Source organism: Cheilinus undulatus, linkage group 13 (assembly GCF_018320785.1).
Source record: "Cheilinus undulatus linkage group 13, ASM1832078v1, whole genome shotgun sequence".
NCBI lineage: Eukaryota > Metazoa > Chordata > Actinopteri > Labriformes > Labridae > Cheilinus > Cheilinus undulatus.
This window is the reverse complement of record NC_054877.1, coordinates 47,329,840-47,342,649: the sequence shown is the minus strand read 5'-3', so window position 1 is coordinate 47,342,649 and position 12,810 is coordinate 47,329,840. Positions and strand designations below refer to the sequence as shown.

Sequence of the window (12,810 nt, the reverse complement as noted above, 5' to 3'; positions counted from 1 at the left end):
AACCTCTTCCTACTGATCTACTGTGCAGCTCAGGGCACATAGACCTGTGCTGAGTGGACAGGATGGTTTTGGAGGAGACAGGAGATGGTTACCATTGACTTTACTTTGAATGGCACGGTTGCATTCACATATTCTGCATACTTTGCCCGAGAATAAATAAATCCTCCTCTACAGTATGCTTGTGTTCACACTGATCAAATGAACCTGAATTTGGGGTCAGATCCAGGACTTACTTTTGTTTTATGTGTCCAGAGAGTCCATTAGTAAAGACTGAGCCGTGGAAAGCCTGAAAAGGAACTTCTTGATAGTGGCCGAGTTGCTGTGGTTGCAGGGTTAAGCTTGAAAGAGATATCCAATTAATCTAAGTGTCTTAGCTTACTACAACATCCACATTCTCTTCCTCTACGTTCTACGTGTGTAGTTGTTAGAACACGAGACTGTACTTGTATAATCAAACATCTGTCTAACAGAAATCCTGTTTGGTTTACTTGCTTCGTTTCTGAGAACTTTTGTTGAAACAGATCTCATATTGGCATTTAAGTTAAATAAAAAATCCATATGTTGTAGCATTATTCTTTATGAGTTTGTTTATATTTAAGACCTGGGGACAATAAAAACTCAGCTGTATATTTACAGTTAGAATAGTTATAGGAATGCAGGATCATCAACAGGATATAAGCATCAGCAGATAATGGTTTAAAAAGTTGATAAACCCAGAGAATGGACCCTGATAAACCCAGAAAGTGGACCCTGAAAACCCAGAGAATGGCCCTGATAAACCCAGAGAATGGACATTTATAAACCCAGAGAATGGACCCTGATAAACCCAGAGAGTGGGACCCCTGATAAACCCAGACAATGGACCCTGATAAACCCAGAGAATGGTCCCTGATAAACCTAGAGAATGGCCCCTGATAAACCCAGAGAATGGACCCTGATAAACCCAGAGAATGGACCCTGATAAACCCAGAGAATGGACCCTGCTAAACCCAGAGAGTGGGACCCTGGTAAGCCCAGAGTATGGCCCCTGGTAAGCCCAGAGTATGGCCCCTGATAAACCCAGAGAATGGATCCTGATAAACCCAGAGAATGGACCCTGAAAAACCCAGAGAATGGACCCTGATAAACCCAGAGAGTGGGACCCTGGTAAGCCCAGAGTATGGCCCCTGATAAACCCAGAGAATGGATCCTGATAAACCCAGAGAATGGACCCTGAAAAACCCAGAGAATGGACCCTGATAAACCCAGAGAGTGGCCCCTGATAAACCCAGAGAATGGGCCCTGATAAACCCAGAGAATAGACCCTGATAAACCCAGAGAATGGACCCTGATAAACCCAGAGAATGGACCCTGATAAACCCAGAGAATGGACCCTGATAAACCCAGAGAATGGACCCTGATAAACCCAAACAATGGACCCTGATAAACCCAGAGAATGGACCCTGATAAACCCAGAGAATGGACCCTGATAAACCCAAACAATGGACCCTGATAAACCCAGAGAATGGACCCTGATAAACCCAGAGAATGGACCCTGATAAACCCAGAGAATGGACCCTGATAAACCCAGAGAGTGGACCCTGATAAACCCAGACAATGGACCCCGATAAACCCAGAGAATGGACCCTGATAAACCCAGAGAATGGACCCTGATAAACCCAGAGAATGGACCCTGATAAACCCAGAGAATGGATCCTGATAAACCCAGAGAATGGACCCTGATAAACCCAGAGAATGGACCCTGATAAACCCAGAGAATGGATCCTGATAAACCCAGAGAATGGACCCTGATAAACCCAGAGAATGGACCCTGATAAACCCAGAGAATGGACCCTGATAAACCCAGAGAATGGACCCTGATAAACCCAGACAATGGACCCTGATAAACCCAGAGAATGGACCCTGATAAACCCAGAGAATGGACCCTTTCCTGTTGTGATTTATGATGATATCAATGTGCGTTTGAATAAGTCGCATTGGTGCTAGCGTCCTCACTAACAGTTACTTCATTTTGGAGCTAAGAATTGTGTCGTGTTTTCACTTGTGTAGCTTTTTAACCGCTTTTCATCACTGTTTCTACCCTTTACACTACTATTGCCTTCTATTTTTGACTTAATTTAACAAAATTTTGCCTCTTTTTTCACCTTTTCTCTAGTTTTACCACTTTTTACAATTTTCCGCCCTTTTTTCCAACTTTTTCCCCAAATCTCACCTGTTTTGACAACTTTTAACCAATGTACGCAACCTTTTGCCCATTTTTGCAACTAAAAACTAATTATTTCTACTTTTTGACCCTTTTAATTTCTGTTGTCTTCGATTTTTGACAATATTTAGCCATTTTCAACCAATTTTTGCCTATTTTGACACCTTTAATTCATTTTTGTCCCTTTCAAGCTGCTCTTCACCATTTTTCTGCCCATTCGTTTCATATTTTATTGCCTTTTTCCACCAATTTTTTGCCACCTTTCGCCCATTTTTGCAACTTTTAACCCCTTTCCACTACTTTGGCCACCCATTTTTGCCACTTTTTTGCAATTTTTTTTTTTTTTTCAAAATTGTTCTTTTTCTTTAAACCAAATTTACCATTTGTTGCCCATTTCTGCAATTTTTAAACATTTTTCACTACCTTATCCTCCCATTTTTTGCCCACTTTTTGTTTCTTTGAACCCATTTTTTTGCCGCTTTTTACCCATTAATGCCATTCTGTAATGATTCTACCAGTTTTGCCACTTTTAACCAACCACAGCATGAAAAAATAATATTCTGTTAACCTGAGAGTGGTTATTATCTAGGTTAAATATAAAATATTGTTATCACAGATTAACTTTACAATGGACCATGATTTTTCTGACCTCCATGGGCCCACTATTGGGCTGGTCCCCAGAAAGCTGTCCCCACTACCCCCCCCCATGGACAGCCGTGGGTGAAATTGGCGGTTTAACTCTGCAGCTTTGCGCTCAAACTGAAAGTAAACCAGATCCGATCCTCACCTTGCTCCTTGATCTGTCTGATCTGCTTCACCGTCTCCTTGAGAATGGCACATTTGTCCGGCTTGACGTTGAGGTCGTCCATGTCGTTGATGTTAGCGAAGATCAGCTCGGCCAGCTCCTCGATGTACTTGTTCTCCTGCTCACGGTTTCTTTTCTCGGTGCTCCTCTTTGGGCTGGATGGAAAGGGAAACAGAGAAATGTCAAAGACAATGACTAAAAGTGAATTAAAGGTAGAAAGAATAAAAAGAAAGAAAGCAAACAGCACTCAGCTGAAGACGTTTCCAAAACTTTTCAGCTGCATTTAAGTTAAAATAGAAGAAAAAAAGAGTCTACAATGTACCTATTCTATACATGCTTCCATTATGACTCATGCCGTCAGAAAGGCTTGTATATAATTGCTCAAAAAGCTTCATCTCGTTGGATACAGCCTGATTATTCTGCCTTTGTGAAACACAGACTTCTTCCCTCTAACAGCAGGCTCACAGCCTCATTACAGCCTGAATCACAACATCTCCATGTCCTTATTTCAACCTCGGTGCACTGCAACTCGGTTCACCGTCCCTACAACCTTCACATATCCTCTTGGACAGTGAAAGAACAACGACTTGTAAGCCCCTGAATAAACTGTCGGCTGTAAAAATGCAGCGACAGCATTTTTTCCTCATCGACCTGCGAGAGCCGCGTCTCGTTTCACCAGCCCTCCCTCCATCCTTCTCTCTCTCTTTCTGCTTTTTCCTCTCACTCCCTGACAGAGGTCTTTTCTTGTTGATTTGCATGTAGCAATAAGATTATGTGAGGAAAATAAAAGCGTACTTGATTTGATAGAAAGGAATCTTAAGTTCATGTGAGGGATTCAGGAGGAATGACCTTCAGCAGTCACTTATTTCTCCTCTAACCTGCAGGGGTATTTCCACCCAGCTGACAGCTTGTGCTTTTGCTCTACAGCAGTGTTACTCAACCCTGCTCAACCAAAGAGCCAAATTCTTGAAAAATACCTTTGCAAGAGCCACAATCTAAGTGGTGAAAAGTGGCAAAAACAGCTTGAAGCAGCAATAACAGTAAGTTAAAGGTGGCAAAGCAACAAAAATGGGTGAAAAGGGGCAAAAAAGGGGGAAAAGGGTCAAATAGTGGCAATAATGTGTGAGAAGTGTCAAAAAATGAGTTACAGGTGGTTAAAAAATGGTCCAAAAGTGACAAAAATGTAGCAAAAAAAAAAATATGTGAAAAGGACTAAAATCAGCAAATTGCCATCAAGAATGGCAAAAAATGGGCAAAAAATAGGAAACAAGTGGTATTTAATGGCAAAAAGGAGCTTATATGGGTGAAAAGTGGTGCAGAGGGGCAAAATTGGCTAAAAGTGGCAGAAAGAAATGGCAAAAAAAGAGGAAACAAGTTGAATTTAATGGCAAAACGTAGCTTAAATGGGCGAAAAGTGTCAAAAAAATGTGAAAAAGGGCAAAAATGGGATAAAAGTAGCAAAAAGAAGTGACTAAAATGGACTCAACCCTACTCAACCAAAGAGCCAAATTCTTGAAAAATACCTTTGCAAGAGCCACAAACAAAGCGATGAAAAGTGGAGAAAATGGGGGTTAAAGTGGCAATAAAACTAAGTTAAAGAGGGAAAAATGCTCAAAAAGAGGCACAGAAGTGGCAAAACATGGATGAAACAGGGCAAATTGCAAAAACTGGGTAAAAAAGGCAGAAAAAGCGGCAAAATGAATAGAAAAATGAGTCAAAGGAGCAAGCAAAGCAAGCAAAGATGGTCAAAAAGCACTAAACAACGCTGCAAAAATGAGTGAAAAGTGACTAAAATGGACAAAATGCAGCAAGAGTGGCAAAAAATTGGGAAAGGAAGTGGCATTCAATGACAAAAGGCAGCTTCAATGGGCAAGAAGTGGCAAAAAAGGGGGAAAAATTGCAAATAGCAAAAAGCAGGATTAAAGAGGCAAAAAGTGGTTAAAAAGGGCCAAAAATAGGACAATTGTGGCAAAAACAAGTGGCAAAATGGGCTTAAAAAGTAGAAAAAATTTTAAAAGTCGCAACAAAAAGGGAAAATAAAAAGGAAAAACTGAAAATAAGGGCAACAGAAATATACAGACAAAAAAAATAAAGGTTGACAATTAAAGCCATAGCTGTACAAGAGTGTAGCTTCCCGAGGTCTGAGGTCAAAGTTTGCCCTTTTATAAGGTTTTCTATGTGAAAAATATTTCAAATGAAGACATAGAAGAGCCACAAATCATCACAAAAGAGCCACACATAGAGTACCACTGCTCTTCCTTGACCAGGTTCTCACTTTTTGTTTTATGCAAAGGCCAATCAGAGGCTGCCTCTGCTTCCTCGCAAGATACCGAGGGGCAACCCCTCTGGATTTGTTGACTCTGAGAATCCGGCAAAACAAGCAACAGCAAAAACCTGCAAATGAACAGCAGTCTCTCTACCTCAGTGTGGACCTCCAAACATAGCTATGATTTCATTAGGACTTACTGCACCATACTTTTCTATGGTGTTATTATGAAAAATGAATGAAAACAACCTGCTGGAAGTCATGGAGGGTTTGTTGTTACGGTGCTGGAGCACTGTGGTCACTGCATGAAGGAATGTGTTGATATTGCAGAGGTTATGTCATGTTGTTGTTGTACGGCAGGGCAGCTGTAGATCTGGGCTCAGTGGGCGGGAACAGGTAATAATATATTCAACCTGTCATAAGGAAGAGCCCAGCGTAGTGTCACTATCATGCCTGAGCTCTATGAGGCCATACTACTCTCCAGACTGAGGCGAAATGAAGAGGAAGGACTTCCATATGTAGTTAATGTGTATTCTGGGATTTGATGGCAAAAGCAGAACAAGTTGATCTGTTGGGGTGTCAAACTCAGTCACAGCAGGGGCCGGATTCTGAATTTGGGTCTAACCTGAGAGCCTAGCAGGGTTAATATTTAACCATTGACTGTCAGCCTAAATGATTTTGACATTAAAAGGTCAACATGACAAGTTAAAAACTCAAAAAATCTGAGATAAAAAGTCAAACTTACAAGTTTTAAAGGTAAAAACGTGACATTTAAAGTCAAAATGATGTTTTTAAAAGGCAAAGTATGAGATAGAATTCTGAAACAATGATTTTTAAGTCAAAATATGATATAAAAGTCAAAATCATGGGTTTTAAAGGTAGTATGAAGTAAAATTCAAAGTTAGGAGTTGAAATGGTCTGCAAAAATGAGATAAAATTCAAAATCATAATATTTACCAATCAAAATGTGGGATAAAACTAAAATTTAGGAGTTGAAAAGGTCAGCAAAACTGAGAAAAAAAATCAGAATAATATTTAATAATCAAAAGGCGAGATAAATATCAAAATCATGAGTTTAAAATGTCAAAATATGAGATAAAATTTAAAATTCATGAGTTTTAAAAGTCAAAATATAAAACAATGTTAAAAATCATGAATTTTAAAGGTAAAAAAGAGATAAAAGTGAAAATCATGAGTTTAAAAGGTCAAACTAGGATTTAATGTAAAATTATGAATTTAAAAGGTAAAAATATCAGATAAAAATTTGGAGTTAATACAATGTAAATGTTAAAATATGAAAAAAAAACAGTCAAAACCATAACTTTTAGTCGTAACTGTGAGATGCAAAATTGAAAATATAAAGAAAACACAAACTTCTCTTATGTTCCTTACTTTTTATCAAATTTTCATCACTGTTTACTTTTCTAAATTTTACGACCCAGCAAAGATGTTATAAATAATCATGGCTAAGTTTACAGTTTTATACTGGACCAAATCTGCAGACCTCATACTGGTGGGCCAGTTCTAATAAAAATATGAATATGATCAGTTTGGCCAGGTATAACTGCACCACGAGCCAGCTTTGGCCCCCGGGCAACTGCCCCCAGCTCTTTCTTCACCACGACAGACCGATGCAGAGACCGCATCACTGCCGACGCCGCACCGATCCGCCTGTCAATCTCCCGTTCCATTCTTCCCTCACTCGTGAACAAGACCCAGAGATACTTGAACTCCTCCACTTGGGGCAGGATCTCATTCCCAACCTGGAGAGGGACTTCCACCCTTTTCTGACTGAGGACCATGGCCTCAGATTTGGAGGTGCTGATTCTCATCCCAGCAGATTAACACTCGGTTGCGAACCGTTCCAGCGAGAGCCAAAGGTCACGGCCTGATGAAGCCCACAGAACCACATCATCTGCAAAAGGCAGAGACCTGATCCTGAGGCCACCAAACCGGACCCCCTCAACGCCCTGGCTGCACCTAGAAATTCTGTCCATGAAAGTTATGAACAGAACCGGTGATAAAGGGCAGCCCTGGTGGAGTCCAACACGCACCAAAAACAAGTCCGACTTACCTCCAGCAATGCGGACCAAGCTCTGGCACCGGTCGTACAGGGACCGAACAGCCCTTATCAGGGGGTCCGGCACACCATACTCCCAGAGCACTCTCCAGAGGATCCCCTGCGGGACACGGTTGAATGCGTTCTCCAGGTTCACAAAACACATGTAGACCGGTTGGGCAAACTCCCATGCACCCTCCAGGACCCTACCGAGAGTGTAGAGCTGGTCCACTGTTCCACGGCCAGGACGAAAACCACATTGCTCCTCCTGAATCTGAGGATCGACTATCTGACGGACCCTTCTCTCCAGGACCCCCGAATAGACCTTTCCAGGGAGGCTGAGAAGTGTGATCCCCCTATAATTGGAACACACCCTCCGGTCCCCCTTCTTAGAGAGGGGAACTGGAACCACCACCCCAGTTTGCCAATGAATGCTGGAGTGGCCAAGTCAAAGCCCAGATCTCAATCCAGATGGACTGACTTGAAAAGGGCTGTTTACACCTGATACCTGTGCAACCTGACAGAGCTTGAGCAGTTTTGTAAAGTCAACAGAATTACTAGCCAGTTTAACATTTTATAACATTTGTTTTTATCTTAGCAGGCCTCATCCCAATCAAATGCTCTGTCTAAATTTAAAAAAAAAACAGCCGCCAACCACTAGCAGCCACTGGAATTGTTCTTAATAATAATAAAATTAACTATTATTATTACTATTATAATAATACTGATTGCTTCCAGTTAAACTGTGGTAAAAATCACTTTTTTGTGATGTGTAGGGATCCTATTCAATGTATGTAGAAATGTTCTGATGATAACTGCAGCGTACTGATCCATTTAGAGCTGTTAAGTACTAACTTTCCTCAATTCCCATTCATTCCTAATGGGTGTCCCCCACTTCCTGACCCCAAACGGCAGCACTGCTCACCAATGAAGTATCAACGAGAATGCCCCAATGCCTTAAGACAATGGGGCGTCATTATGGCACTGTTAAAAACACCTTTAGAGGAAAGGTACTCACCTGGGCCCGAGGAGGTCTGACTGACAGTCCTTCCTCTTCAGAGACTCCCCCCCTCTGGGGGGCTCTGGGGTGTTACCCCCTCCACTACTCATCTTCAGCAAATATCAGCACCTACAGAGGACAAAACAGATAGTTTTACAGTCAGAACGAATCAAAATTCATCGAAAACTTAGCAAAAATGCAGTTTAGAGTTTATCCTGAGGCTGAAAACTGGCACTAGGACAGGGCTATTCACTTAGTCTGGAATGAGGGCCACTTCCTGAAGGAGCATCCATAAGAAGGGCCTGAGAGACTGCACGATGCTTTGACAAGAATTCACCCCCCGTCCTAATTTTTGGGAAAAAGTCATTGCCCCCTAAGCTGGTTGTTCCACCGTTGGTGGCAACAGCCGCAAGCAAGCATTTTTGATAAATGTCAATGATAAATGTCTTTCAAATCACTGTGGAGGAATTTTGGCCCTCTCTTCTTTGCAGGATTTTTTAAATCCAGTCACATTGGAAGGTTTCCCAGTGCTTCCTGAGGGTCCTGAAGAGCCACGCCCTGGCCAAGGAGCTGCTGGTGTCCCATTACAGATGCTCCATTGAAAGTGTACTGGCATACTGCATCCCAGTGTGGTTCTCCAGCTGCACTGCTCAGGAGAAGGCAGCTCTCCAGAGGGTCATCAACATAGCACAGAAAATCACAGGCTGAGCTCTCCTCTCCTTAGAGGAGCAGTTCAGGTGCCACTGCCACAGGAAGGCCCTGGCCATCCTGAAGGACTAATCCCATCCAGCACATCACCTGTTCCAACTGGTACCCTCAGGAAGACAGTTCAGGACAATAAGAACCAAAACTAACAGACTAAAAACAGCACCTATCCCAGAGCAGTTTCAATACTAAATGAGAAACTGCTGAAGCACTAAATGGAACTGCAAAAAACAATGTTGTACGTTGTACAATGACAATAAAAAAATTCTGATTCTGATTTAATCCAGTCACATTGGAGGGTTTCCCAGCAGGCTTTGGCTACCTGTTGTGTGCTCCTGCACGGCAAAATCAAACAAAAACACAGAGGTATAACACTTCAAAAAAATGTTAACAGTGTGTTAATTTGAGGCAACATTATTTTGTTGCTCATTTTTACCAAAAACTCCTAGCTTAGCTTCCTGGCCATTACAACCAGTCCTTCTTAAAGGAGCAGTGCTCAGAACTAGAACAGAGAGGGAGGCTGAGGTTGGTCACTTGTTAAATTAGTGGGGATGCTGAACATCCACACTATTGATATTCGCATCGGCCATTTTGTTTATTATTATTCTTCTTCCGTGTCCGCTATTTCCTCCTTCATACTCTGTCAAATCGACACAGTTTAAACTTTTAAAAATCTAGTTTTTTCATCATTCGACTGCTATGCCTTTTCTTATTTCTAACTTTTATAATTCTTAAAATATTTAACTTTGTTTAACCATGTTCAACAGATGGAAAAATTTCACAAATCTGCACTTTCTTCAACTCCTCATAATTTTGGCATTTCTTGTGCTATTTTCACTATTCTACTGTCATACTCTTCAGCCTCTTGTGCTCTTTTTAGCTACTTTTTTTATACTATCTATACTTTTTTTTAAACTATTTTCCTTTTTCTAAAACTAAAATTACATTATTTCCAGATGGGCCAGCTCTTTAAACAGTCTAAAAAAATGTTATTTACTAAATTCTACATTGTGAGCAATAATTTCACATTCTTCACAAATCAGGTATTGCACTCTTCAGCTTTTATGCTATTTTCAGCTATTTTCATGGTATTTTCAGCGATTTTTTTGCTTTTAAGCCATTGAATGCCATTTTCAGCTATTTATATGGTATTTTCAGCTATTTTCATGGTATTTTCAGCGGTTTCTTTGCTTTTCAGGAATTGAATGCCATTTTCAGCTATTTCTATGCTATTTTCAGATATTTTAAGGCTACTTTCAGCTTTTTAGGCTACTTTTAATTATTTTTTAAAATCTTTTTTTAGCTATTTAATGCCATTTTCAGCTAACTTTATGCCATTCTATGCTATTTTATGCTATTTTTATGCTATTTTCAGGTTTTTTTTGAAATTGCATCACCCATGCAATTTCAGCTGAAATTGCAATTTTGATCTAGTTTATATAGATTTTTAGGGGCAGAAATTCGGCATACTGGATCTTTAAAGGGCCACTAAAAATGACCTTGGGGGCCTGATCTAGCCCCAGGGTCTCCAATTGAATAGCCTGACATTAGGATATCTTTATATAAGAAGTTATCCGAGCAGTTGTAACGAGCGTATGCAGCTTTAAAAACAGGAAATAGACTCTTAACTCAAAAAGTACTGATTTAAATATTAGAGACATCAAGTTTATTTTCTGCATGATATGTGAACTGCAACATCCTCCAACACTGAGAACAATATGAACTGCAATACATTCACCAATATTAAGAAATCCTATTCACTTTGGCTAGTTCTAATATGTTTCTCATGACTTTAAAGAAGTTTGCAAAGCTAGGTGTACTTTCACCTGAATGTTTTTTTTCTTTTAGCAGCTATGGATTTGCCCTAACTGCTGTTATGTGAATTTGGCTGTGTGGCTGATCTGGGATCCCCTATGTGGAAGAACAGCACACGTTCTTGCCTTTCCTGTACCTGCAAGGAAAGGCTGAGGCAGGGAGAGAAGCAGCAAAAGCCCAGAGCAGAGCGGAGCAGGCATCAGTGACAACAGAATGAGAATAAAGGAGGAGCTAGGGTGGAGGAGGGTTGCAAAGAGCTGTTTGCAGGGGGAGCAGCAGGCTAGAGCCGTTCGGCAGGAAGAGTGTGATCAGCCAATAGGGTGAATCAGCTGTCCGTCAGCTGATGAGAGCTTGAAGGAGTTATCGCAATTACTCATAGTGATTAATTTCTGCTTATGTAATGAGCCAACAAAGAATGCTTGCATTGTGATAATCAAAAAAGTGCAGTTCATTTCGATCCGTGGCTCAAGCATTTGGCAACTTCTTCCTAAAAATAAACTTCTGTATTTTTGTGCTGAAACCGAGAAGTTGAAGCTGTTAGGAGACACCAGCAGCAGCAGTTTGATGTGTTTGAACAATGCAAACAGAGATCAGTTACTGGAGGTGCCTGTCACAATATTTAGTCACCGTTAAAGAGCATGAACAACAAACTCGGTATCCAAAAAACCTCCCAGCTCTCCTGCAGATCTGGTGTTTTTCTCGTGATGTTGATGTTTAGTAGGAGAGCTAATGCTCCTTCAGCAGCAGCTTATGCATTAAAAATGATCCTCTCTGAATAAGAAGTCCTGTTCTATCATTGTTATCCAGAGAGATTGTGCTGAAGATGTACACAACCTGAATCACACAGGGAGGGGCTCATGACTCATGAAAACAATGTAGCATTGTGGCGGCCTGCAGGCATGATGTGGGAGGCCCAGTGGGACTACAGTAAGTGTCGATAATTACTTCTGTTAGAAATTCATGTAGGCATTCACACTGTTTTATTATGAACATTGTTGGCAGTGATCTGACAGCCGTTTATAGAAGACACTAACGTTAGGAGCCAAGTTCTCTTCTCCAGATTTTCCACAGAGTTTTTAGTTAGAATAAAAGTATATGTAGGTGGAGAGAGCTGGCAGGGGCAGACGCACCATATGGTCCCCTTATGCTCTCAGAACTTCGACCAAAAAAAAAAAAACACGATAAAACTCTTCTGATTGGCCCAATGCTGATTTATATCCCTTCAGGGATGTGAAGCAGCCTTTCTCAGCGTTGCATCCTCACACCTCACTGAAGCTGGCCTGGACAGGAGGAGAGCAAAAACACACTTCCCACTAGGGCTGGGCAATTAATCGCAAATAAGATTAAATCACAATATGGCCTGCTGCAATATCCTAATGGCAGACAGTGCAATAGTTCTTTAACCTGAAATGTGTCAGAATACCAGATACAGTGTTTTGCAGTAGATGTTTTATGCTCTACAGCAGTGTTACTCAACCCTGCTCAACCAAAGTGCCAAACTGTTGAAAAATACCTTTGGAAGAGCCACAATCTAAGTGGTGACAAGTGACAAAAACGGCATGAAGTACAATCAAAATAAGTTAAAGGTGGCAAAAATGGTCAAAGAGCAGCAAAAAATGGATGAAAAGGGGCGAAAAATTTAAAGAAAACATGGAAAATAGTCAGAAAGTAGCAAAAATGGTCGAAAAGTGGCAAAAAAAACGAGTGAAAAGCGACTAAAATGGGCAAAAAAACAGTCACGAATAGCAAAAATGAGCAAAAACAACACATAAGATGGGGAAACTAAAAATAATCGCACACTAAATCGCAATATTGGGAAAAATAATGGCAGTTAGATTATTTTTGCAAATCGTTCAGACCCAGCCATAACTCATCTCGGCTGGGTGGTGTGCTGATCGTGAACTCTGGACTAGTCTGGTCCTGACCTGGTACCTGGGCCACTTTATCTCCATCACAG

At 40.9% G+C, this 12,810-nt stretch overlaps 1 protein-coding gene across 3 annotated transcripts in view; it reads right to left on the bottom strand.

Annotated features, from left to right (window-relative positions):
* Positions 1 to 12,810, bottom strand: part of LOC121519607 (nuclear receptor coactivator 2-like) — a 121,761-nt gene that overhangs the window by 43,449 nt on the left and 65,502 nt on the right. For all 3 annotated transcript variants that reach the window (XM_041802378.1, XM_041802380.1, XM_041802379.1), the window contains 2 exons: positions 8,352 to 8,462; positions 2,991 to 3,163 (listed from right to left, as the gene is read on the bottom strand). In XM_041802378.1, coding sequence (XP_041658312.1) covers positions 2,991 to 3,163; positions 8,352 to 8,443 — 265 coding nt within the window. In that variant the 5' untranslated portion in view covers positions 8,444 to 8,462. The remainder of the gene's footprint in view (positions 1 to 2,990; positions 3,164 to 8,351; positions 8,463 to 12,810) is intronic.